General features: G+C 37.7%; 1 protein-coding gene across 1 annotated transcript in view; it reads left to right on the top strand.

The window, feature by feature from the left end:
* The window catches only part of DNAH5 (dynein axonemal heavy chain 5), a 319657-nt gene that overhangs the window by 240532 nt on the left and 55327 nt on the right, over positions 1 to 23798 (top strand). Inside the window, exons 60-66 of the mRNA XM_055246049.2 lie at positions 2640 to 2843; positions 5926 to 6105; positions 8517 to 8654; positions 13487 to 13622; positions 14162 to 14478; positions 15402 to 15557; positions 16434 to 16616. Of these exons, the coding sequence (XP_055102024.1) occupies positions 2640 to 2843; positions 5926 to 6105; positions 8517 to 8654; positions 13487 to 13622; positions 14162 to 14478; positions 15402 to 15557; positions 16434 to 16616 (1314 nt within the window). The remainder of the gene's footprint in view (positions 1 to 2639; positions 2844 to 5925; positions 6106 to 8516; positions 8655 to 13486; positions 13623 to 14161; positions 14479 to 15401; positions 15558 to 16433; positions 16617 to 23798) is intronic.

The following is a 23798-nucleotide window of genomic DNA, read 5'->3' on the forward strand; positions in this document are numbered from 1 at the left end:
TGCTCGAGACTAACTTTATTAGCTCTTTATAGGTTTTGCATATTCTACCTAACATCTCACTCTCTTCACTCATTAATGTTGGGCAATACCATATACTGGTGGCCAAGAGTCCTGGGTCCTCATTTCAACTCTGTCGTCAATAAGCTCTGTAATGTTGGAAAAGTTACATCAACTTTCTAAGGCAACATTTCCTCACTCATTCATTGAGGCCAATAGAGTAGGTGATCTGTAAGATACAACGTTTTCTGTCTATGAATTACCCAAATAAAGAACTACTGATCTGATGTAGCTCATTAATGAGAGAGTTTGAGCAGGCTTCCAATGCAATTAAACAGTACAATTGTGTATTAGTCTGTGTTCACACCGTATAAAGATGTTACCTGAGACTGGGTAATTTATAAACAAAAGACATTTATTGACTCACAGTTCCACATGGCTGGGGAAGCCTCAGGAAACTTACCATCATGGCAGAAGGTGAACGGAAGCAGACACCTTCTTCACAAGGCGGCAGGGGAGAGAGCAGGGGAAACTGCCGCTTTGAAACCATCAGATCTCCTGAGAACTCACTCACTATCGTGAGAACAGCATGGGGGAAACTGTCCCCATGATCCAATCACCTCCCACCACGTCCCTCCCTTGACGTGTGGAGATTACAGTTTGAGATGAGATTTGGGTGGGGACAAAGAGCTAAACCATATCAAATTGTGTGGCAATAAACCAATGGCAAAATTACAAAGGAGGTTGGATTTTGAGAAAATGAAATGAGTTTAGTGAACTAGGCCACACCTTAAAGGCTGGTCCAGTTTTGAAGACTCATTTTTACTAAGAAAGTTCCAGGTATGTACAAACTCTAACATTTTGACATCAGGTTACATAAATCTATACAACAAATAAGATAACAAATCTTGTGCAAAGAATATGTCTCTTCCTATCTTGATATTAATCTGACTTTAACCAGCTCAGAGCAAAAATGAAAAATACCTCCAGATGTTAGATAACTGTTTTATTGCCACAGCATATAGGAGATTATATAACAGTTATGTTTCTTGGCCTGCAGAAAAGAGAGGACTTTAATGCTTAGGTGAAACAGGTTGAGTTTTTGTTCCCCTTTCCAACTTCTTTTACCTGGGCATCTAACACAGCTGAGCACCATGCTGTTTGAAAATTATTTTTAAAGCTAAAGTAAAATAAGCATGCCTAGCCCTTACATTTTATATAACTTTAATTTGACCCTACCCTACTTTCATCACTGGCTGCTGTCCTATTTTTCTCTTTTCTTTTATAACTGCACACCTCAAATGTCTGTTTGCCATTTTCAGTTCTCTACTACACATTCACCCTAACTTCCAGCTGTCTGGCTTTCATAAATGCTAGTATTAATATATTAAAACAGGCTGGGCATGGTGACTCACGCCTGTAATCCCAGTACTTTGGGAGGTCGAGGTGGGCAGATCACCTGATGTCAGGAGTTTGAGACCAGCCTGGCCAACATGGTGAAACCCTGTCTCTACTTAAAAAAAAAAAAAAAATAGAAAAGTTAGCTGGGCATGGTGGCGTGTGCCTGTAGTCCCAGCTATTCAGAAGGCTGAGGCACGAGAATCACTTGAACCTGGGAGGGGGAGGTTGCAGTGAGCTGAGATTATGCCACTGCACTCCAGCCTGGGTGACAAAGCGAGACTCAGGTCTCAAAATAAAAAACAAAAGCAAAACTACATATACACAAACCTTTTCAAGGTATGTAGTTACATTCCTAATTTACCAAGTTTAGTGTTTTTTCTTTGTCCTCAGTCCTTGGAGAAAAAATCATTCACTTTTATGAGAAGGTCATTGGTTACTGTCTTTTGATAGAAAGGATACAAATACAAACCAGCTGGATGTCTTGAAGATCTGGAAGGAAGGAATATATACTATTTGTCTTAGAGATAGGATTGTTTCCAATTCTTACATTTAATATTTTTTCAATACTTATTCCATAGTGAGTTTTAGGTGATTGAGCAGTTATTATCAACCAAAACAGGTATATGTGACTATTAAATCATTTACTCTATAAGTGTATACGTACTAGAAATGGAATGGAATTTTTCTAAGAGAGAGCTTAGTAAAATTCATATTGCTCAAGTCCTGTCATTTAAAGGTCAGTTCCCAGCTAAGAAACCTCTAATTATTCAATCTGTCAGCCCTGAGGCTACCCTCTGGTGTCAGTCCACAGTGACGAGCCTGAATTGTTTGAGGCAGATTCTTGACCTACAAAGCTAATGAGTAAAAAAGCACTGCAAATACTGTAATTTTCCTGGTTTTGAACCTCGAAATCTATTTATGTGCTGACCATTCTTTTTCTTTCAGATTATGCCTTTCTTTTTTCTGGCACAAAGCCATCTGTGCACTTTCAGAGAAGTCACAGCTCCTTATCTGCTCGCTAACATTTCTTTCCTCTCACTGCTAGTTGGAATAGTAGAAATGTGAACTTGTTGGGCCATGGTGTCTCTTTGGGATTAAATGTGCATCTAGACCCCGTGGCTCTGCATCTAACTTTAAACAGTTTTCTGTCCTCTGTTGAAATAGCAGCATTTGGACATGCAAGGTTTGCTTGTCTGTGCTTTCCTATCTGAGGCTGGGTGATCCTTCCTTTCATCCCCCAGACCATCAGGCCTTCGGACATCGCCACTGTCCGCACGTTGGGCCGCCCCCCTCACCTCATCATGCGGATCATGGATTGCGTACTGCTGCTGTTTCAAAGGAAAGTCAATGCTGTGAAAATTGACCTGGAAAAAAGCTGTACCATGCCCTCCTGGCAGGAATCCTTAAAACTGATGACTGCAGGGAACTTTTTACAGAACTTACAGGTTGGTAGTTCAGTGGTGATGGGCTAAGAGGGAACTCATTCTTCACTGGTGTATGAGTCCTTTTGGTAGAATAAGTTTCTAAAAAAAGAACTCACTCTACATACATGCTTTTTTCAGAGTAAAACTTTGTCTCAAATATAAAACATTATAAGCATTAGAGTTTTTCCTGACAGATTTTAGTTGTATTAAAGCATCATCAGTGTTATGTGTACTTCAATAAAAGTTAAAAAAATCATTTTAAGAAGACAGTATGTATTTATATTATATTCACATGAATACAAATATTTGTATTTTGCATTTCTCAGTAGTAATTTTTTAGTATTAATTTACAGCTTTTTAAATTTTATGAGATAGAACTTAACATGAATAAATGCACAAATTTTAAATGTATAACTTGATGAATATTTACATATGTATATACCTATTTGTGAACACTGGAAGAAAAATATATATTTTCAGACCCCAGAAATCTCTCTTGTGCCCCAACCAAGTCAATAACTTTCCTTAAGATAATTATATCCTTACCTTTATCCAGATAATTAGCTTTGCCTGTTTTGAAATTTGCACATATGAAATAATATTGTATGAACTCTCTTGTTTTGACCTCTTTCATTCAACATGTCTGTGAAATTCATTCTTATTGTTGCAAATGACAGTCTTTCTTTTTTCATTGTTATATAGTTTGCCAGTATATAAATCTGCTGTAGTGTGAGAAATGTTTAACAATTGATTCTTAAGGGAGAAAGGAAAAAAAGGGAAAAAAAGAAAAAAAAAGCTCTGATTTGAAGTCTTGCCATGGTGTAAGCACTCCCGTGATGGCTGTTTTAAGCTACGAGAATGCTGTTGCTGAATCTAGAGTTGAGAAGAGGTGCATGGTAGCACGCCATTGTGTAGTGTTTCCACCATATAGATACAATAGTCGTAAATGACCTCAAAAACACAGATGACAGTAAAATTTAGTCTAAGAATTAGCAAGTTATGAGCTTTGACTATAATCTTTGTTTGAGATATCATTTATTTAATTGTACGCTTATATATTTTAATTTTTAATAATGGCTGAGTCTAACAAGTTTGCAGAATTCTTGGAAATTTAACAATCATTTCTTACAAGCCTGTTTGAACCGGCACCAGTGTGAAACACTATAATATGCCTCATTTTGTTTGTCCCTTGTACTGTTGATGAATTTTGGGCTTAGTATTAATTTATGGCTATGATACATCAAGCCGCTGTGAATATTGGTCATTTGGTAGCTCTAGGTGTGCATTCCTGTTGGTTTCATACTCAGGAGTGGAATTTCTGGGACTTCGGTTAGACACATTTAATCAGCTTTGGTAGGTAGTGCTGAAGAGTTTTCAAAACGGATGTATCCATATATATACACCTACCACAGTGTGTAAGTTGCTCAACATCTTCACCATTTTCTACTTTTAGCTACTCTGATGAGTTTGTAGTGGTGTCTTATTATTGTTGTTTTAATTTGTATTTCCCAACCTTTTCATAGGCTTATGAGCCTCTGGGGAATTCTTTTGTTAAGTGCCTGTTGGAGTTGCTTGTCCAGTTAATTTTTTTTATTACTTTGTAGAATTTCCTTATATATAAAATATGACTAATTTGTCATTTATATGTTTGCAAATATCTTCTGCTGCTTTCTGGCATTAGTTGTTCCCTCGATTAATGGTGTCTTTTGATAAACAGAAATTCTTAGGTTTAATGTAGTCCAATTTATTAATATTTTCCCTAATAGTGCTTTCTATGTTCTGTTTAGGAGATCTTTGCCCACATCCAAGGCAGATTCCTAGTTTTCTTCTGGAAGCTGTATTGTCTTTCCTTTCATGTTCAAATCTCAAAACAACTAATTGAGAATACCCAGTCCACCTCTATTTCCCAAGTTGTGAATTCAGCACCATCTTTCTTTCAGTTTTCAATTCAGCATTGCTCAAGTGACTGCCATGTCTGGAGCCTGTGGTGAGGTGCACACAGCAGCTATAACGATAAGTAGCTTATGAAACTAGTGCGCCAAACAGACTTGTCTCAGATAATTATAATATGAGACTCTGCCAATGGACTTGGACTTTGGATGGAATCACAACAAGTGATTCCAGGTTCCTGACATTTACCTGGTGGCAAAGCCCCCACTCTTGGACTCTCCCTTGCTATTTGTCATTGTCATCACCAACCTTCCACTGCTCTCAGACATTCATCTGGCTTTTTTTTTTTTGGTTACAATTTTTCAAGTCTCATAAAAACAAGTTACATTAAATGAGATCTGAATGAGAGTGTGTTCTACTATACATTATGTGTTCTGTGAAGGTTTGTGTCACTAAATTATTTAGGTGCTAAATTTCCTTCTACTTGGAAAACATTTAATCATCCTCTTTTAAATGATCAAACACCACTTTTAAAAGATCCGATTTCATTGTTTGGTCAGTCTTCTTTTTGTGATGCAGAAAGGCATTCTTAATTCATTTCTGCTACTATTTTAAAATTTTATCCCACCAGAAGATAATAACTCTCTCATATTCTTGATAGTTCTATGATTAAAAATTAATTCATCACCCTCAAATCCTAATGTCCAAGTTATTATCTTCACATTTTAGGTGAGTTTAATAAAACCTCTGTCTGAATGTATTAAGCATTTAGTTGCTGATAAATGCTAAATATGTATGTCCTCAGACTGAATACACCTGTGTGTGTTTGTTTTTCATTGTGGATTTTATGGGTTTGTAATTCATCCATTTAGGATTAATGACAAAAAATCCTTATTGCTTTGGAAATTCTAATAACCATATTAGTGTTCATCACCTAAATAATTTACTCTTTCCCTGGATCTCATTATATTTATTTAAGGTTGGTATCTTTTCTACAGAAGACAAATTGTACTCTAACAGACTTCTTTGCTATCATTTCTTACTGTGCTTTTACCTTTAGGACTTTTGCCTAATATCTTAAAATAGTGACAAAATATAATGCCCTTCATTCATTTGTGGTCGTTCAGTAGTTTCAGTGGCATTGAGAGCATGACGCAAATATGACTTTATGGAAAGAAGTATTTTGACTTTATTTTACTCTTTTCTTCCATAGCAATTCCCAAAAGACACAATTAATGAAGAGGTGATAGAGTTTTTGAGTCCTTACTTTGAAATGCCTGACTATAACATCGAAACTGCTAAACGTGTATGTGGAAATGTAGCTGGTCTTTGTTCCTGGACGAAAGCTATGGCTTCCTTCTTTTCTATAAACAAAGAGGTGCTGCCTCTGAAGGTAAGCCTCCTAGGCAGACCTGGGTGAAGGTGGCTGGGCGGAGTCTCCAGGTCAACCGGTCTTGTCTTTACAGGAGCACGTGTGCCTGTGGCTTCTGTGTTAGGATACTCAGGTCCATGGGGAGAGTGAGCATTAGAAAGGCCAAGCACGGGATGTTTCTTTCTTCTTTGTAATCCTGCTCTAATCAGAACCGTATGAGCCTCTAAGCAGGGACGGACTCTCTTCAAGGATGCTCCCTACAGGTCCACTGTGGGCTGCTTGATGTTTTTTCTCCACAATGTAAACTTGAAAAACAAACAAACAAACAAACAAAAAACGCCGCAAACTATAGCATAGAATCCTCTGCTGATATTTAAGATCTTTATCCAGAGAATCCTATGAGTGAGGTAGGGTCAAGACAGAACATGCTGAAAGCTGGTCTTAGCTTGGCTTAAGACATGATATATTCCTTCCTTTTCCATTTTTGTTTTGTCTCTCAGGAAAGAAACTGAATATCTGAATATTTGTTATTTAATGTGACTTTTTAGACATGCTTTATGTTTCCTTGGTGTAATTGAATCCTTAAGCTTCATTTTTGCATATTCCTCTACCATTAAAAGGTCAGTCTTCAGTAAATGGAGACGCAATGGAGAGTGTGTTTTTTTGAAAATGAAATGCTGATGTCTCAAAATCATATCTCATGGCTTGGTTGATTATTTTGCTTTTGTATGAGTCTCATCTCTCTTAATCATCAACTACATTCTACTTGCACTTGTTAACTACCCAAGAAAGTTAACAATTATCGTACAAGTAATCAAGAGTATCAGGAAGATAGGCATAGAGTTGCAAGTTCTATTTTGTTTCTATTTGTTGTGATACCAGGACCATTTATTCAGCAATTGAGGCTCTTGAGGTCCCAGGACAACCTAAAGGGACAAAGAGTCATTTGAGTCCAAGAATTTCAGAGCAAATAATTGATGTCATGCTGTCTGACACATGGGATTTTACATATGTTATTTAATCCTCACAAAAAGTCCTAGGAGTTAGTTTTTCAATATTTTAATGAAGAAACTGAAGCTCACAGGGTTTAAGCAGCCTGCACAGAGTTCTACAACTCCTAAGTTGAGCAATTAATTGGGTTTGAAGGATTTTGATTGGCAATTGTTGACAACTTCATTTAATATAAATTTTATTTATTTATTGTTGAGCAAAGTACTAGAAAATGTTCAAAATCTTTGGGTTTGCAAAGTTTGTCATTAGTAGGTGACTTTAAGTTGTAAGTTGCTTGACACGGTGACCTTACTTTTTCCTTCCATGTTTTGAGCCATGGGAACAGTTGCAGCTTACAGCAGAGCTGAGGAAAAAGTGTTCCACCAGTCAGGTTCTTTTTAAATTGTAACTTACAAGCGATGCTTTTGCCTGTCACTGGATCTAGTCAATAATGGAACTCTTGAGTTTTTCCTTAAAGATTGATTCTGCCAAAATTTGGAAGCCTGAAGTTTTGAGATAGGAAAATAATTTATTTCAAAAGTGTTTTTAAAATAATCTTTTCTCAAATGCTTCAGAAAGAATATGCCTTCTAGTCATTCCATGAAAGTCAGTATTAACATTTTGTAAATTTAAAAGGGAAAAATTTGGTTTCAAAAAATGATTTTAAAGGATCTAAATTTCTTAGGCATGAACTACTTTTTTACATCTCGTCTTTTGCTAATATTGCTTTTGGTTAAGTCTTTTAATTCTATCTTAATAGCTTCTTTAAAACAAACGCTTTTAATTAGTCACAGCTCAAGGTATCAAATGTGCTTTCCAGAAGGCAAGAAATATATGAAAGTGACAGGAACAATGTCAAGACCACCACGATACACAAAACCTAGATATTTATATTCAGTAAATAATCATTTTCCACCCTTTATTACTCCTCAACAGTGATGAGTCCTGCTAGGCAGATAGTTCTAAATGTTGTTTTTTTCTACAACTCTTAATATTAGCATGTTTTATAATTTACCTATATACATTTAATATTACAGCATTCTGATCTAGGCAGACTATGGCCCGTGGACCAAATCTAGCCCACTACCTATATTTGGATGGCGTGTGAAATAAGAGTAGTTTTTACATATTTAAATAGTTTTAAAATAAGTACATGAACAATAGTTTTGATTTTGCCTCTTGGCCCAAAATATTTACTATCTGGCACTTTAAAGAAAATATTTGCTGACCTCCTTTCTAATGAACTGTAACTTTCTGCTTATACACCTTTATGTCAAGTTCACATTAAGATTTGTTCAGGACTTAATGTGATTTGAAAGGATTCTGGAGCGGGAACAAAGCAAAGGTATAAACACGTGGTGTAGCTGAGTTCTCAGACCCTGAAATGCGGGATGTTTTGAGGTTGGCTGCCCATCTCTTCACTCTGTGCGTGTCCTGTGCAGGCCAACTTGGTGGTGCAAGAGAATCGCCATCTTCTGGCCATGCAGGATCTGCAGAAAGCCCAGGACAAGTTGGATGACAAGCAGGCAGAACTTGACGTGGTGCAGGCTGAGTATGAACAGGCCATGACTGAAAAGCAGGTAACTGCCCTTTGTCATGGCAGGGACTGTCACACATCTACACGGCTTCTCTCTCCAAGAGTTTGGGTTCTTGTGGGGTTTCACTGAATTAAACATAATACATACATAGCACGTAATGGACACCAAGGGTCTTTGGTGAGATGACAGGATGGTCAGTCAAGATGGCAGTCAGTGCTGGAACATAGCCATTCTGAGTTTATTAGTGGTGATGGTAATGATGACAGCATCTTGTGTAGCAGCATTTTTGTTATGTTTTTCGAATCACGTCCTCCCATTTTTATCTCATTTAATCTTTGAAATAACTTGCAAGGTAGGCAGGATGGATTTATTTATTTAGACAAGGTCTAGCTCTGTCGTCCAAGCTGGAATGCAGTGGCATGATCACAGCTCACTGCAGCCTTGAATTCCTGGGGTTAAGTGATCATTCTACCTCAGCCTCGAAGTAGCTGGGACTACAGACATGCACCACCATGCCTGGCTAATTTTTTGTAGAGACAAGTTTTCACCTTATTGCCCAGGCTGGTCTCAAAACTCCTGAGCTCAAGCGATACACCTGCCTCGGCCTCCCAAAGGTTGGGATTACAGGCATGAGCCAGGGCACCCTAGTGCCTTACCTATCTTTGTTCTCATTTTAGAGCATTCAAGTCAAATGCCTAAAGAGATCACAGACGAGGCCGCGTGCGGTGGCTCACGCTTGTAATCCCAGCACTTTGGGAGGCCAAGCGGGCGGATCACAAGGTCAGGAGATTGAGACCACAGTGAAACCCCGTCTCTACTAAAAATACAAAAAATTAGCCAGGCGTGGTGGCGGGCGCCTGTAGTCCTAGCTACTCGGAGAGGCTGAGGCAGGAGAATGGCATGAATCCGGGAGGCGGAGCTTGCAGTGAGCCGAGATCGCACCACTGCACTCCAGCCTGGGTGACAAAGCGAGACTCCGTCTCAAAAAAAAAAAAAAAAAAGAGATCACAGACAAAAAGTACCTGAGTTTCTAAATAACCAGGATTTTGTCACTTTTTTTCTTTTACTTTAAATACATACTGATTTTTTTTTTATAAAGTGGTCTCCCTAGAGTATATAAGCTTTTGGCTTAAAAAATCTGTATCTGCCTCTGATAAATCCAGTATTTGGTAAATAATAGCTAGATTCACTCTGTTTTACCTTGATAATTTTTATGAAATTCACCCCTACCCCTTCTCAGCCTTTACTTGACTGAGTAAAGTCTTTTACTTTACTTGGGTGAATTGAAATTCCTGCCTTGTTAGTTTTATAGGGGTCCCAATAAAAGAGTTTAGATAAACATTTCAGTTTCACTATCTGCAGAATGTATGATATATTCTCTTAAAGATAAGTCTTCTGCAAGCAAAGTAAAAGCTCTTAGAAGCTTTAAAGAAGTAGCACTTTTGAAAAATGTCTGTTCATGTCCTTTGCCCACTTATTAATGAGATTGTTTTTTTAAATTGTGAATTTCTTTAAGTTCCTTATAGATCCTGGACATTAAGATTTTTTTCAGATGCATATTTTGCAATAATTTTCTCCCATTCTATATAGGTTGTCTCTTCACTCTGTTGATAGTTTCTTTTGCTGTGCAGAAGCTCTTTATTTTAATTAGATCCCATTTGTCAGTTTTTGCTTTCTTTGCAACAGACACTTTTCAAAAAAAGACGTACATGCGGCCAACAATCATATGAAAAAAAGCTCAGTATCACTGATCACTAGAGAAATGCACATCAAAACCACAATCAGTTACCATCTCACACCAGTCAGAATGGCTATTATTAAAAAGTCAAAAAACAACAGATGCTGGTGAGATTGCGGAGAAAAAGAATGCTTATACACTGTTGGTCAGAGTGCAAGTCAGTTCAACCATTGTGGTAGATAGTGTGGCAATTCCTCAAAGACGTAAAAACAGAAATACCATTGACCCAGCAATCCCATTACTCGTTATATACCCAAAGGAATATAAATTGTTCTGTTATAAAGCCACATGTGTGAATATGTTCATTGCTGCCCTGTTCACAATAGCAAAGACATGGAATCAACTTAAATGTTCAACAGTGGTAGACTGGATAAAGAAAATGTGGTACATGTACACCATGGAATACTACACAGCTATAAAAAAGAATGAGATTGTGTCCTTTCAGGAACCTAGATGGAACTGGAGGCCATTATCCTTAGCAAACTAACACAGGAACTGAAAAACCAAATACCACATGTTTTCACTTATAAGTGGGAGCTAAATGATGAGAACACATGGACACATAGACAGGAACAGCACACACTGGGCCTATTGGAGGGTGGAGGGTGGGAGGAGGGGGAGGATCAGGAAAAATAACTAACAAGTACTAGGCTTAATACCTGGGTGATGAAAAACTCTGCACAACAAACCCCCATGATACAAGTTTACTTATATAACAAACCTGTACATGTACCCCTGAACTTAAAATGAAAATGAAATTATAAAAAAGAAGTAGCACTTATGTGGGTTTATATACTTATGTCTCATAAAATTCACTTATTTATGGAAAACATTATGGCAGTTTGAAAGAATCTGCTTTGGAAGGAGTGTTAATTTCTACCATTTTGGATGCTCATTTGTGTCGGGAAGCTCTACTGAACACAGTGAAAATACTTTACCTTCTCATTTTATTATGTGTACATTTTAACATTTTTACCTTAATTCATTCAGCAAGCTTTATTGTTTTTGAGTATCTGCTATTTGTTAGATAAATAATCATGGGACCACAGAAGGACTGTAACATTATGGCTCTAAATCTAAAACTTGAATTTCAACAAATGTCAAATTCCTTATTAAAAAAAAAAATCTGGGCATGCCTAGAACCAACTTCTGAACTTGATCTTCAGTCATTTCTGTTGCTCTTCTCCCTCCATAGGACTCCATGAAAGTCCGGGGGGTTTTGGTCCTCCCAGAAGGCAGGAGAAGGGTTCCAATCTGCAGTTCACCATGGCCCAGGCCTGCATGGCCCATTGAAGGAGAGTGTGTCCTGGCTACGCCCCATGCAGAATCCAGTGCCTTTGCCTAGGGTTCAGCTTGCCTAGGCCTGCTGGAGAGCTAGTCACCTCACTGGGACCTATCAGAGAGTGGGCCCGAGGATGGGAGTACTACTCGGGGAACCCAGTATGTCCCGTGTGCTCCCCTCAACAGGCTGGGGGGAACACACGGAACTTACAGCTTTCTTTCTCTTGCATTCTCAACATTTACTCCTTTTTCTTCTCCCAAATTGTAACCCCCCAAGGAAGCCTGGGCTTCCAGAAAACAAAAGCCAGAAAGGGAGAGGACTGGTCATTTTCTGATTTGGCTGATGGAATTGGGATTGCAGAATTTAGGGAAAGCAAATCAATATTAAAAGTATCTTACAAATAAAAAGTTTTTTTTTTCTAATAAACAATGTGGGATCGTCTTTCCCAGCTGGCACCTTCCCTCTTGAGGGAAACAAATAGATGTGAGTGGCCGTAGTTAGGGGATGTGCCTCTCCGATGGACTGTTAGTTTTTTTGCCTTAACTCTAGAGGAAGAAAATAGATTAGGACAAAGTGGAATAAATATCTTGCTTTTGAAAAACACTGTAATATGTTATTATTACAAAAAAAGCAATTCATGTCTCTATAGAAAATACAGGTAACCCTGGAGATGAACATTAATCATATTCTGTTATTATTCATATCATAATATATGCCTTTCACATGCATTTTAAACTCAACATAACTGATAATTTAGGAATGCCATTTTATAAATTGATTTCTTAACAATATATTGTGGTCTTCTTTCTTGGTCATAAAAATTTTTATAGGATTTTTTTATGGCTTCCGAGTATTCTTATTCATGGATACACTATAATTTATTTAAATAATCCTCTATTGTTAGACATTTAGCATGTGTATATACATTTGAACACCCAGTGACTTGTCATGTAGCTAAACCTTTGTCCATACCCATTTTATTTCATAAGTTTAGATTTTTACAAGTAGAATAAGCAATTGTTGCTTAAACAGTAAGAAACAGAGCCATTTGTTTTTTGCTTTTTGTGTTTTTTTGAGCAGATTTGAGCAGCACAATCTTGGCTCACTGCAATCTCCACCTCCCGGATTCAAGTGATTCTCCTGCCTTAGCCTCCGAAGTAGCTGGGATTACAGGCACCTGCCACCACGCCCGGATAATTTTTGTATTTTTAGTAGAGATGGGGTTTCACCATGTTAGTCAGGCTGGTCTTGAACTCCTGACATCAAGTGATCCGCCCACCTCGCAGCCTCCCAAAGTGCTGAGATTACAGGCATGAGCCACCGGAGCCATTCGTTTTTAAGAACTAAGCACTGGTCAGGTGCAGTGGCTCATGCCTGTAATCCCAGCACTTTGGGAGACTGAGGTGGACAGATCACCTGAGGTTGGGAGAGCTTGAGACCAGCCTGACCAACAAGGAGAAACCCCATCTCTACTAAAAATAACAAAATTAGTGGGGTGTGGTGGCGTATGCCTGTAATCCCAGCTACTTGGGAGGCTGAGGCAGGAGAATCACTTGAACCCGGGAGGCAGAGGTTGCAGTGAGCTGAGGTCATGCCGTTGCACTGCAGCCTGGGTAACAAGAGTGAAACTCTATCCAGCCAAGTTCCATGGGCAGGGAATAAGAGAGAGGACAGGGCAAAGGAGAGAGGACTGGGCTGACGGACACATGGAAATAGAATCTCATGCTTCTTGTGAAGTAATGGCTCACATGTCTCAGGAAGGCAGATAATATGGCATGTTCTACAATTATATTTTTGAGCCAGAGGCTATATTTGTTTCAGTAAAAGTTTTCTTGTGATTATGACTTTTGTTAGACCTTGCTTGAAGACGCAGAGCGATGCAGACACAAGATGCAGACAGCTTGCACGCTCATCAGTGGCTTGGCAGGTGAAAAAGAAAGATGGACAGAGCAAAGCCAAGAGTTTGCTGCACAAACTAAAAGACTTGTAGGTATGTAAATTTCTTTATTAATGAGGTTGTGTGTTGACTGTGATGGGGAATTCGAAAGCTTATACTTTAATCAAGTTCGTGTGTGTGTGTGTGTGTGTGTGTGTGTTTCTCCAGCCATTTCAGAGAAAGAGACATTGCTCTGGCATCTATGCTGTCCTTATTAGATGTGTTAACTACCTTTATGCCTTTTATTATCAGGTCACTTTAGAATTCTGTGAGTGCATGGGTATATTGATCAAGGTTACATTTAATGAAGGCTCTGTCTTATGAGGTTTGATTGTCTTAAACTTAGAGGTCATCTTTTCACTCAAAAATAATCCAGTGCTAGTAGGTATCACTTGGTAGGCCACTTGGACCTTATTGACTAATAAACCAGACTACTGCTTATTCACCAGCACAGCCACTTGTGCTTCCAGTTTGATTTGTGGAATTTAGTTTAAAAGAACTATTGTCTTTTTAATTTTTTTTCATTTTTGATATGCTGTACAATTACAAGGATGAACCTAAAGTATTTCAATGGTGTTTGTTTTCTATTTTAGGGGATGTACTGTTGGCTACAGCTTTTCTATCTTATTCTGGTCCATTTAACCAAGAGTTTCGCGATCTTCTGTTAAATGACTGGCAGAAGGAAATGAAAGCTCGGAAAATTCCATTTGGAAAGAACCTAAATCTCAGTGAGATGTTGATTGATGCTCCTACTATTAGTGAATGGAACCTCCAAGGTCTGCCAAATGATGACCTGTCCATTCAAAATGGAATTATTGTCACGAAGGCATCTCGTTACCCTTTGTTAATTGATCCACAGACTCAAGGCAAGATCTGGATTAAAAATAAAGAAAGCCGAAATGAACTCCAGGTAATTTGTGTTTTAGTATGTTTATGTTACCGGTTAAGTTTTATTGCCTCAGATAAACAAAAATCCAAGAGTAAAGAAATGTTTGAAAACACTAGAGATGTTTTTGTAATCCTAGGTAGAGCAGTAGCAGATGCAAGCTTAAATCTAATATAAAAATATTTTCTAAAACTTTCATTATTTGCATTTGTGTTGATCTCTACCAATGCCGTCTTTCAATGGTTTCAGACTATTCTGTCAGGGTCCAGGGCTCTCTTTGATAAGTAGAGAATGGCAGAGCTGTATCACACAAAGTGTGCAGCACTTTGCATGAATACTTCCTAATTATTACATTATTATTTGTCACAAAAGTGGTAGTGGTGTAGAAAAAACATTGTTCCCACACAGAGCCTTTACATGCTTCCCAATAAAACAAAATGATGGTTTGCTAAACAACAATGGAAACAGCTAAACTTCTTTACAATTTCACCAAGTGTAGGTTTCAAAGCCAAGAATCTCTAAAAATCTCTATAAAAGTTGAATGCCCCTTATCCTAAATACTTGGGATCCGAAGTGTTTCAGATTTTAGATTTTGGAATATTTGCATGTACATAATGAGATAACTTGAGGATGGGACCCAAGTCAGAACACAAAATTCATTTATGTTTCATATACACCTTATTCATATACTTGAAGGTAATTTTATACAATATTTTAAACAATTTTATGCATGAAACAAAGTTTGTGTACATTCAACCATCAAAAAGCATAGGGGTCAGGTGTGGAATTTTTCACTGTGGCATCATGTGGGCTCTCAACAAGTTTTATATTTTGGAACATTTTGGATGCTCAATTAGAATGCTTTAGGCTTCATTTGAAAACAGTTATCCGTGTGCATTGCTTCATGGTAATGTCTGTCAATAGCAACGTTGTGATCCTGTTCCTAGATCACGTCTTTAAATCACAAGTACTTCAGAAACCACCTGGAAGACAGCCTTTCTCTCGGAAGGCCTTTGCTTATTGAAGATGTTGGAGAGGAACTAGATCCAGCACTAGATAATGTTTTGGAAAGAAACTTCATTAAAACTGGGTCTATCTTTAAGGTAGGTTAAACCTATGGATGACAATGTGCAGGACAATTACCATGAGGCCAGGTCAATGTGACACAGATAGAATTCTCTCAATAGGCAACAACTTAAATTTGAGCCCATGGGAAAGGTTTGTTTTTCTCTTCTACACTTCTTGACTTTGGATTAAAATATCCAAGAGAAAGCCTTTTAGGAATATTGACTTCACTTTTGTAATGTGAAAAGGGTCTGACTGCATTTGATGCTGACAGCTTTGAAGCCTCTCCATGCCCCTCTCCCCTTCTGCCCCACCCACATCTGGGCAAGTTGATAAAATTTGGGTGCCCCCTGCTTTGGCACAGGTTGAAAATTCAAACCATGCAATCCCCTGTCCACACCTATGTTTGGGAACCCTCACCCCAGCTCTACCCCCTAAACACCATAAAGCCCTAGAGCAGCTGCCCCTCCTTGCTCTCTCAAGCCAGTTTTTGGGACCTGTTTGGGAACCTGCTCTGATCTCTCCCAAAATCTCATCATGTGAGTAATAAACCTTTTTATACTCTTTCGGTGCATGTGTGGCATCATCAGTCTCAACCTCTGAACTGAATTTTGGGTAAGGGATCCATCTCACTCCTGCAATGTGATCTCAACAATTTTAGTGTTAAATTCTATATTCAGTGCATTATATATATGTGTGTGTATATATATGTGTTTCTTCCTCCCATCCTTCTTTGCTTCCTTTCTTTCATCCTAGTTGTCTGAAGCTGTGCAGATGCCTCATGACCATTTCCTTTTTAGTATACAAATGATCTCCAATTATGTAATTATTTAAAATAATACTTGATCTGATACAAAAAAGACACAGTAAGAAATATCTCTTTTATTACTTTTAAATTTCTTTTTATAAAAAAGGTGAAAGTTGGTGACAAGGAAGTAGATGTGTTGGATGGCTTTAGACTCTACATTACCACCAAACTGCCTAACCCAGCCTACACCCCTGAGATAAGTGCCCGTACCTCCATCATTGACTTCACTGTCACCATGAAAGGTCTAGAAGATCAGTTACTGGGGAGGGTCATTCTCACAGAGAAGCAGGTGAGTGAAGTGTGGCTCCCTCCCATTCTGCATTGCTTTAATGTCATATTTCATTGACAAAAATAAGATAATAACAATTGTAATAGGACTGAGTTTCTCTCCTTTTATTCCCTGTGTTTTTTCCCATTAATCTCTTAAGTGTTTTCTTTTTTTCCTAAAGGAAATTATTAACCAATCATCTACCCATATGTTTCACAAATGTCTCATAAATTACATATGTCATTGATTGCCTTTATACAGACTGATGATGAAACTACGAGGAATCAGTCTCATTTTCAGCATCATTGTTCTGTTCTTAAATTGCTTGATTTTTGCATGAATACTTCCTAATTATTACATTATTATTTGTCACAAAATAATAAAAAGTGTGTTCTATTATGAATTCTACTCATCTGTTGACTTTTAGTTTTCTAGTACAGGTCTAGGTTTTTCTTTCATTTGATTCATTATTATGCTTTTAGAATATAAAATTAGAACTTTGTACTCATAAGAAACAACATTGTCAGTTCTCATTTGTCATCTAAGAGAGCCCTGTAGTATGTCCTGATGGGATCTGATGTGAGAAGACAGAAGTTTGTGCCACCTGAGTTTCACTCTGTAACTTTTGAAGGCTACTGACTTAACTACGCTAATGAAACATAACTCCATGTCTGCCTTCTTCACTTCTGTCTTATGGAATATCTTAATGCTCAATGAAAAATGGCCACACATTTGTAAACTTCCTTCTTTTGAGTGAGCCTTTTCTTTAGGGAATATGTGAGGCTTCATCAATGAAATGTGGAAGAGATTTTAATGGGAATGTTATGGTGAAACTGCACAAACTCTTAACGTTGCTATTGATTTGCTCCTGGGTTCAATAATAATGAGGAGTTTAGTTAACTTTATGGCACCTTCTATGCTGACCTGAAGATTATTTATGTTAATACAGTCAGCAAAGTCTTTGGGGTGTGTCTCTCCCCTTATCTGTACCTTTTCTGTGTGTTGTACGGTGCTTGCCCTTCTGAGCCCTACCACATGTCTATCTCTTTCTCCTCTACTTTCTCCCCTTCTCTCTCCCTTCCCTTTTCCTGAACATTATTGTTAATTTATAGCACGTGAGTCACAGAGTCATAAAGTTGGAAGCTGCATTAGGAGCATTTAATCCAGCTTCATAAATTCGCATGGTTGAGTGATCTCAGAATGGCAGATACTGATTCTGGTTCCTGCCACTGAGTTGCTTTTCTGGTAATGACAGCCTTCAAAATATGTACTTGCTTAGTTTTTGAGTCCCGAATTAAATCTCAATAGAGATGGTGGAGGAAATTTAGCATTGTCATATAATTACTTCAGGCGGGACTGGGATTCTTGAGCAATAGCATGTGACCTTGAGCAAGTGGAAGTTCCTGAGGGTCTTTTGGGCCACCTCTGTCACTGCTATTTGAGAGTCTCCTTCCACCTGTAGCCTTGGCTTCATGGAGATAAGGGGCCCTGAGGGCAGTTTGAATAATATTCTTGTCCTTGGTTTTCTTATATTTAACTGAATGAATACAGTCTCCTTGGAACAAATAGTTTGATCTGACAGACCTGGATTGCAGCAAAACACAGCAACAGCAACAACAACAACAAGAACAAAAATAAACCCATCACTAGGCCTTAATTCCTGTAGCAGAGGTTTAAGATGAAATAAGGAGCTTGTTAAGCTCATTTGAAAACACTTGGAGCAGCCCTGAAAAGCCAGTACGGATGCAGGACCAGGCTTTTTCTTACTTCTTAGGAAAATTGAGTGTCTTGAGAAAATTACTCCTTTAATATCATCTCATTATCAGAATCTGTTCTGGGCTCACAGTAAATAATTCTTACAAAATGATCAGCCAGAATAATGTGACACTCATTTTTTTCTTTCATAATAACAGACACTCGTTTTCTTTTATAATGTGAACAACATTATAACGCCTAACCTTTATTTATTTTGTTTCCAAAATGAGGTCTTGTGATAGAAGAAGCGAGCTGCTGGGCTTAATTTTGATGGATTTTCAGCAGTATGCTTATTCTAAGGGGCTTTTACTTTTGCAGCTTCTTTACTTCCCAGCATATTCCTGCATCTGCTAACACTGCTGGACCTTCTCAATCTGGGTGGTGCAAATGGGTCTGAGTTGATCCCTGCTGCTTTTGGGTCATTTCCTACAGTCTAGTTACTGAATTGAAAAGAGTCTTATGTCTGTGCCTTATGAACACAGATATATTAGTTCTGGCCAGGGCAATCAAGCAGGAGAAAGAAATAAAGGGCATTCAATTAGGAAAAGAGGAAGTCAAATTGTCCCTGTTTGCAAATGACATGATTGTATATCTAGAAAACCCCATCGTCTAAGCCCAAAATCTCCTTAAGCTGATAAGCAGCTACAGCAAAGTCTCAGGATACAAAATCAATGTGCAAAAATCACAAGCATTCTTATACACTAATAACAGACAATCAGAGAGCCAAATCATGAGTGAATTTCCATTCAAAATTGCTTCAAAGAGAATAAAATAACTAGGAATCCAACTTACAAGGGTGGTGAAAGACCTCTTCAAGGAGAACTACAAACCACTGCTCAACGAAATAAAAGAGGATACAAACAAATGGAAGAACATTCCATGCTCATGGATAGGAAGAATCAGTATCGTGAAAATGGCCATACTGCCCAAGGTAATTTATAGAGTCAATGCCATCCCCATCAAGCTACCAATGACTTTAATCACAGAATTGGAAAAAACTACTTTAAATTTCACATGGAACCACAAAAGAGCCCGCATTGCCAAGACAATCCTAAGCCAAAAGAACAAAGCTGGAGGCATCATGCTACCTGACTTCAAACTATACTACAAGGCTATAGTAACCAAAACAGCATGGTACTGGTACCAAAACAGACATACAGACCAATGGAACAGAACAGAGCCCACAGAAATAATACCACACATCTACAACTATCTGATCTTTGACGATCCTGACAAAAACAAGCAATGGGGAAAGGATTCCCTATTTAATAAATGGTGCTGAGAAAACTGGCTAGCCATTTGTAGAAAGCTGAAACTGGATCCCTTCCTTACACCTTATACAAAAATTAATTCAAGATGGATTAAAGACTTAAATGTTAAACTAAAGAGCTTCCACACAGCAAAAGAAACTACCATCAGAGTGAACAGGCAACCTACAGAATGGGAGAAGATTTTTGCAATCTACTCATCTGACAAAGGGCTAATATCCAGAATCTACAAAGAACTCAAACAGATTTACAAGAAAAAAACAAACAACCCCATTAACAAGTGGGCGAAGGATATGAACAGACACTTCTCAAAAGAAGACATTTATGCAGCCAACAGACACATGAAAAAATGCTCATCATCACTGGCCATCAGAGAAATGCAAATCAAAACCACAATGAGATACCATCTCACACCAGTTAGAATGGCGATCATTAAAAAGTCAGGAAACAATAGGTGCTGGAGATGATGTGGAGAAATAGGAATACTTTTACACTGTTCGTGGGACTGTATACTAGTTCAACCATTGTGGAAGTCAATGTGGTGATTCCTCAGGGATCTAGAACTAGAAATACCATTTGACCCAGCCATCCTCTTACTGGGTATATACCCAAGGGATTATATGCTATAAATCCTTAAATGCTGCTATAAAGACACATTCACATGTATGTTTATTGTGGCACTATTCACAATAGCAAAGACTTGGAACCAAACCAAATGTCCAACAATGATAGACTGGATTAAGAAAATGTGGCATATATATACCATGGGATATTATACAGCCATAAAAAATGATGAGTTCATGTCCTTTGTAGGGACATGGATGAAACTGGAAACCATCATTCTCAGCAAACTATCGCATGGACAGAAAACCAAACACCGCATGTTCTCACTCATAGGTGGGAATTGAACAATGAGAACTCGTGGACACAGGAAGGGGAACATCACACATCAGGGCCTGTTGTGGGGTGGGGGGAGGGGGGAGGGATAGCATTAGGAGATATACCTAATGTTAAATGACGAGCTAATGGGTGCAGCACACCAACATGGCACGTATGTACATATGTAACAAACCTGCACATCGTGCACATGTACCCTAGCACTTAAAGTATAATAAAATATATATATATTATATATACATATATAGTATATGTATATGTAGTACATGGTTTTAAACTTTCCAAAGTTGTTTCTGCAAGAAATTTATTCAAAGGACAACTATTGATATTTTATAGAAAAAAATGAGCTGAGGATAAAAGAAAGTGGATCAAGCCTGTTCGCTTAACAGAGTCATGGGCATGTTGCCTGCCAATCTTTCCTGTCACTTGGGAGAAACTCAACCTGAATCAAATAATTGCTGTTAATACTAATTGCCTCCCGTATTTCATATGCTACCTGTTGTAAATCTTAATTTTAAAATAAGAGGGTTTAAGAGTCAATACCCCATAAATATACGATACATATTAGTTATTCACCCAAGATATAATACTTCATAGGCCTGTGGAAATTCTGACTCCTCTTACTGACAGCCCAGGTGCCCAGGGATCTGTAGTGCACAGTTGCAGACCATGTGTTGGCCTGTCCTCCCTCTTTCATGCATTCAGATATCACCCTTAAGTATAATAAACTCGGGGCCTTCTGTAATTCCACAAATTTAGTAACCTAACAAATAGATTTGAGTTCACCTGTTAATAGAAGCAGCAACCTGAAGCTTCTGGATTCTAGGTGAACATGATTAGAGACTGAGCACAGGTCTCCTTCCAGGAAGCTGTCTCAACCCATCCTGTCTCCACAGCATTCTCCTAGTAAGAGCTTCTCCAAACTGCAAACATCATTACACACAGAAAGAATTGCTCCCAGTGGTTTTTTAACAGAGAAGTTTGACCCATTTCCTTAGTAAAAGTGTTCTAAGAATAAAAAAAATTAGATATTTTAAACTTTCATTGAGTTTTTTCAGTAATATTGATGTTATATGAAAACTACTTTTTTATGTTGTCTTATAAGTCAAAGAAGTAATTATGTTAATTGTATTAAGATTCAATATTTTTAATGTAATGGAAAATAAAGTAAAAAATAAGTGAAATCATAAAAAAAAAGTCCAAATTATTCCTTTGACTTCAGTGACAATGAAGTCTCTTTCACTATAATCTCACTTCTTGGGTGATTATAAATATAAAATATCAGTTTGAAATTTTATTGATTTAAGGAGGGCTGTTGACGCTAGGAAGATTACACACAGGAAGGGATAGGATATCCCAAACAGAATAGGAAGTTGATGTTGGAAACCATCTGAGGAATGTGGGGCTGAAACAAAGGCTGAATCTCTTCAGTGGGGATGAGTCATGACTTCATAGGTTTGTTGATTCTTCTTGTGAAAGGAGGCTCTGAACAGTAATTGATCATGCAAGGGAAAGACAAATCTTTAACTCCAAAAATTCATCAGCTGTTCTGTGTCCTAGGGATACAGAGGCAATGAGGGACCTTATTATCACACATAATCGGGTCTCATGAATGCTCAATTGTACATCTGCTAGACCTTCAGGTTTGTTTGCTTCAGAAACACATGGAAACCTCAGAGCATATGAATGCAAGGAAGCATGAATTTTAATAGAGTTTATATTTTCTGTGTGCTTCAAGACAGTCATGTTAAATGCATGTGCTGTTCAAATTCACATCAAGCCTATATCCAATTGTTTATCTGATGTACCTGTGAGTAGATTTGGACATTCTGCTGTTATTACCAGAAGGTGATATATCTAGACCATTTTGAACAGGCAGGAAACCAATAGGCCTACAACAACCTTCCTTTATAGAAACCAAATCTCTTAGACTCACTCTCACTTTGATCATAGAGAATAAAATAGAAACTTAAAAAAAAATCTGTGTTCCATTGGGAGAAAAATGCCAATGTTGACCAACAGCTCCTACTGGTCACAGAATACAAGGCCTCAGAGATCATCATTGTTCAGAATTCTGGATGAGCAAACAGGTCTGTGATTTCCTTTTGAGGTGCAAGTACCTGAACTTGGTGAAACTGACATGGGAAGTAATTTAAGAAAGACATTAAACAGACATCGTTATCACCAGCTCGCTGGTGGTGGAGGAAAAAGAAATCTCTTTCTGAGTTCTCTTGTTTAATCTTTCTATTTTAATTACTAGTGTAAAGTACAAAAGAGAAATAATATTTGGTAATGGAGCCTAAGTGATACCTTTAAGAATGAGAACTCTGGCTGCCATTTGTCTTTTACTGATTTCAAAACTTTTGTTATAAATGCAGTTTAAGTACACAAATAAGTTTAGTTTTCATTTGCTTCTTTGTTAAGCTACTTACAGTAAAAAAAATCATTTAATTAACAAATGCTATGTTCACGAAATTTTACCAAACCACTCTGTACGTGTAAATTTTTATTTTATTTTTAATTGACATATAGTAATTGTACATGTTTATGGGGTACATAGTGATATTTCCATAATATAAGGTATAGTGATCAGATTGGGGTAATTAGCATATCCATCATCTCAAACATTGATCATTTCTCTATGTTGGGACCATTCAGTATTCTCCTTTGAACTATTTGAAATTATATAATATAATCATTAATACAGTCATCCTATAATGCTATAAAACACTATAACTTATTTGTCCTATCTAGCTGTAATTTTGTATCTTAACAAATCTCTCCCTCTCTCACCCTTTCCCCCACCCTTCCTAGCCTCTAGTATCCTCTGTTCTACTTTTCACTTCTGTGAGATGAACATTTTTTTTTTTAGCTTACATATGTGAGTGAGAATATGTAGTGTTTTCCTTTCTGTTCCTAGCTTATTTCACTTAGCATAATGACCTCCAGTTCCATCCATGGTGCTGTGAATGACAGGATTTTATTCTTTTTTGTTGCTGAATAGTATTCCATTGTGTATGTATGCCACATTTTCTTCGTCCATTCATCTGTTGTTGGGCACCTAGGTTAATTCCATATCTTGTCAATTGTGGATAGTGCTGCAGTAAACATGGGGATGCAGACATGTCTTCGATACACTGATTTCCTTTCCTTTGAGTAAATGCCCAGTAGTGGGATTGATGGATCATGTGGTAGTTCTGTGTGTTTCAATGTGTGTATCCATGTGTGTAGTTTTTTGAGGAACTTCCATACTGTTCCTCAAAAAGTGGTTGTACTAGCTTAC

Source organism: Symphalangus syndactylus, chromosome 16 (assembly GCF_028878055.3).
Source record: "Symphalangus syndactylus isolate Jambi chromosome 16, NHGRI_mSymSyn1-v2.1_pri, whole genome shotgun sequence".
NCBI classification, from domain to species: Eukaryota; Metazoa; Chordata; class Mammalia; order Primates; family Hylobatidae; genus Symphalangus; species Symphalangus syndactylus.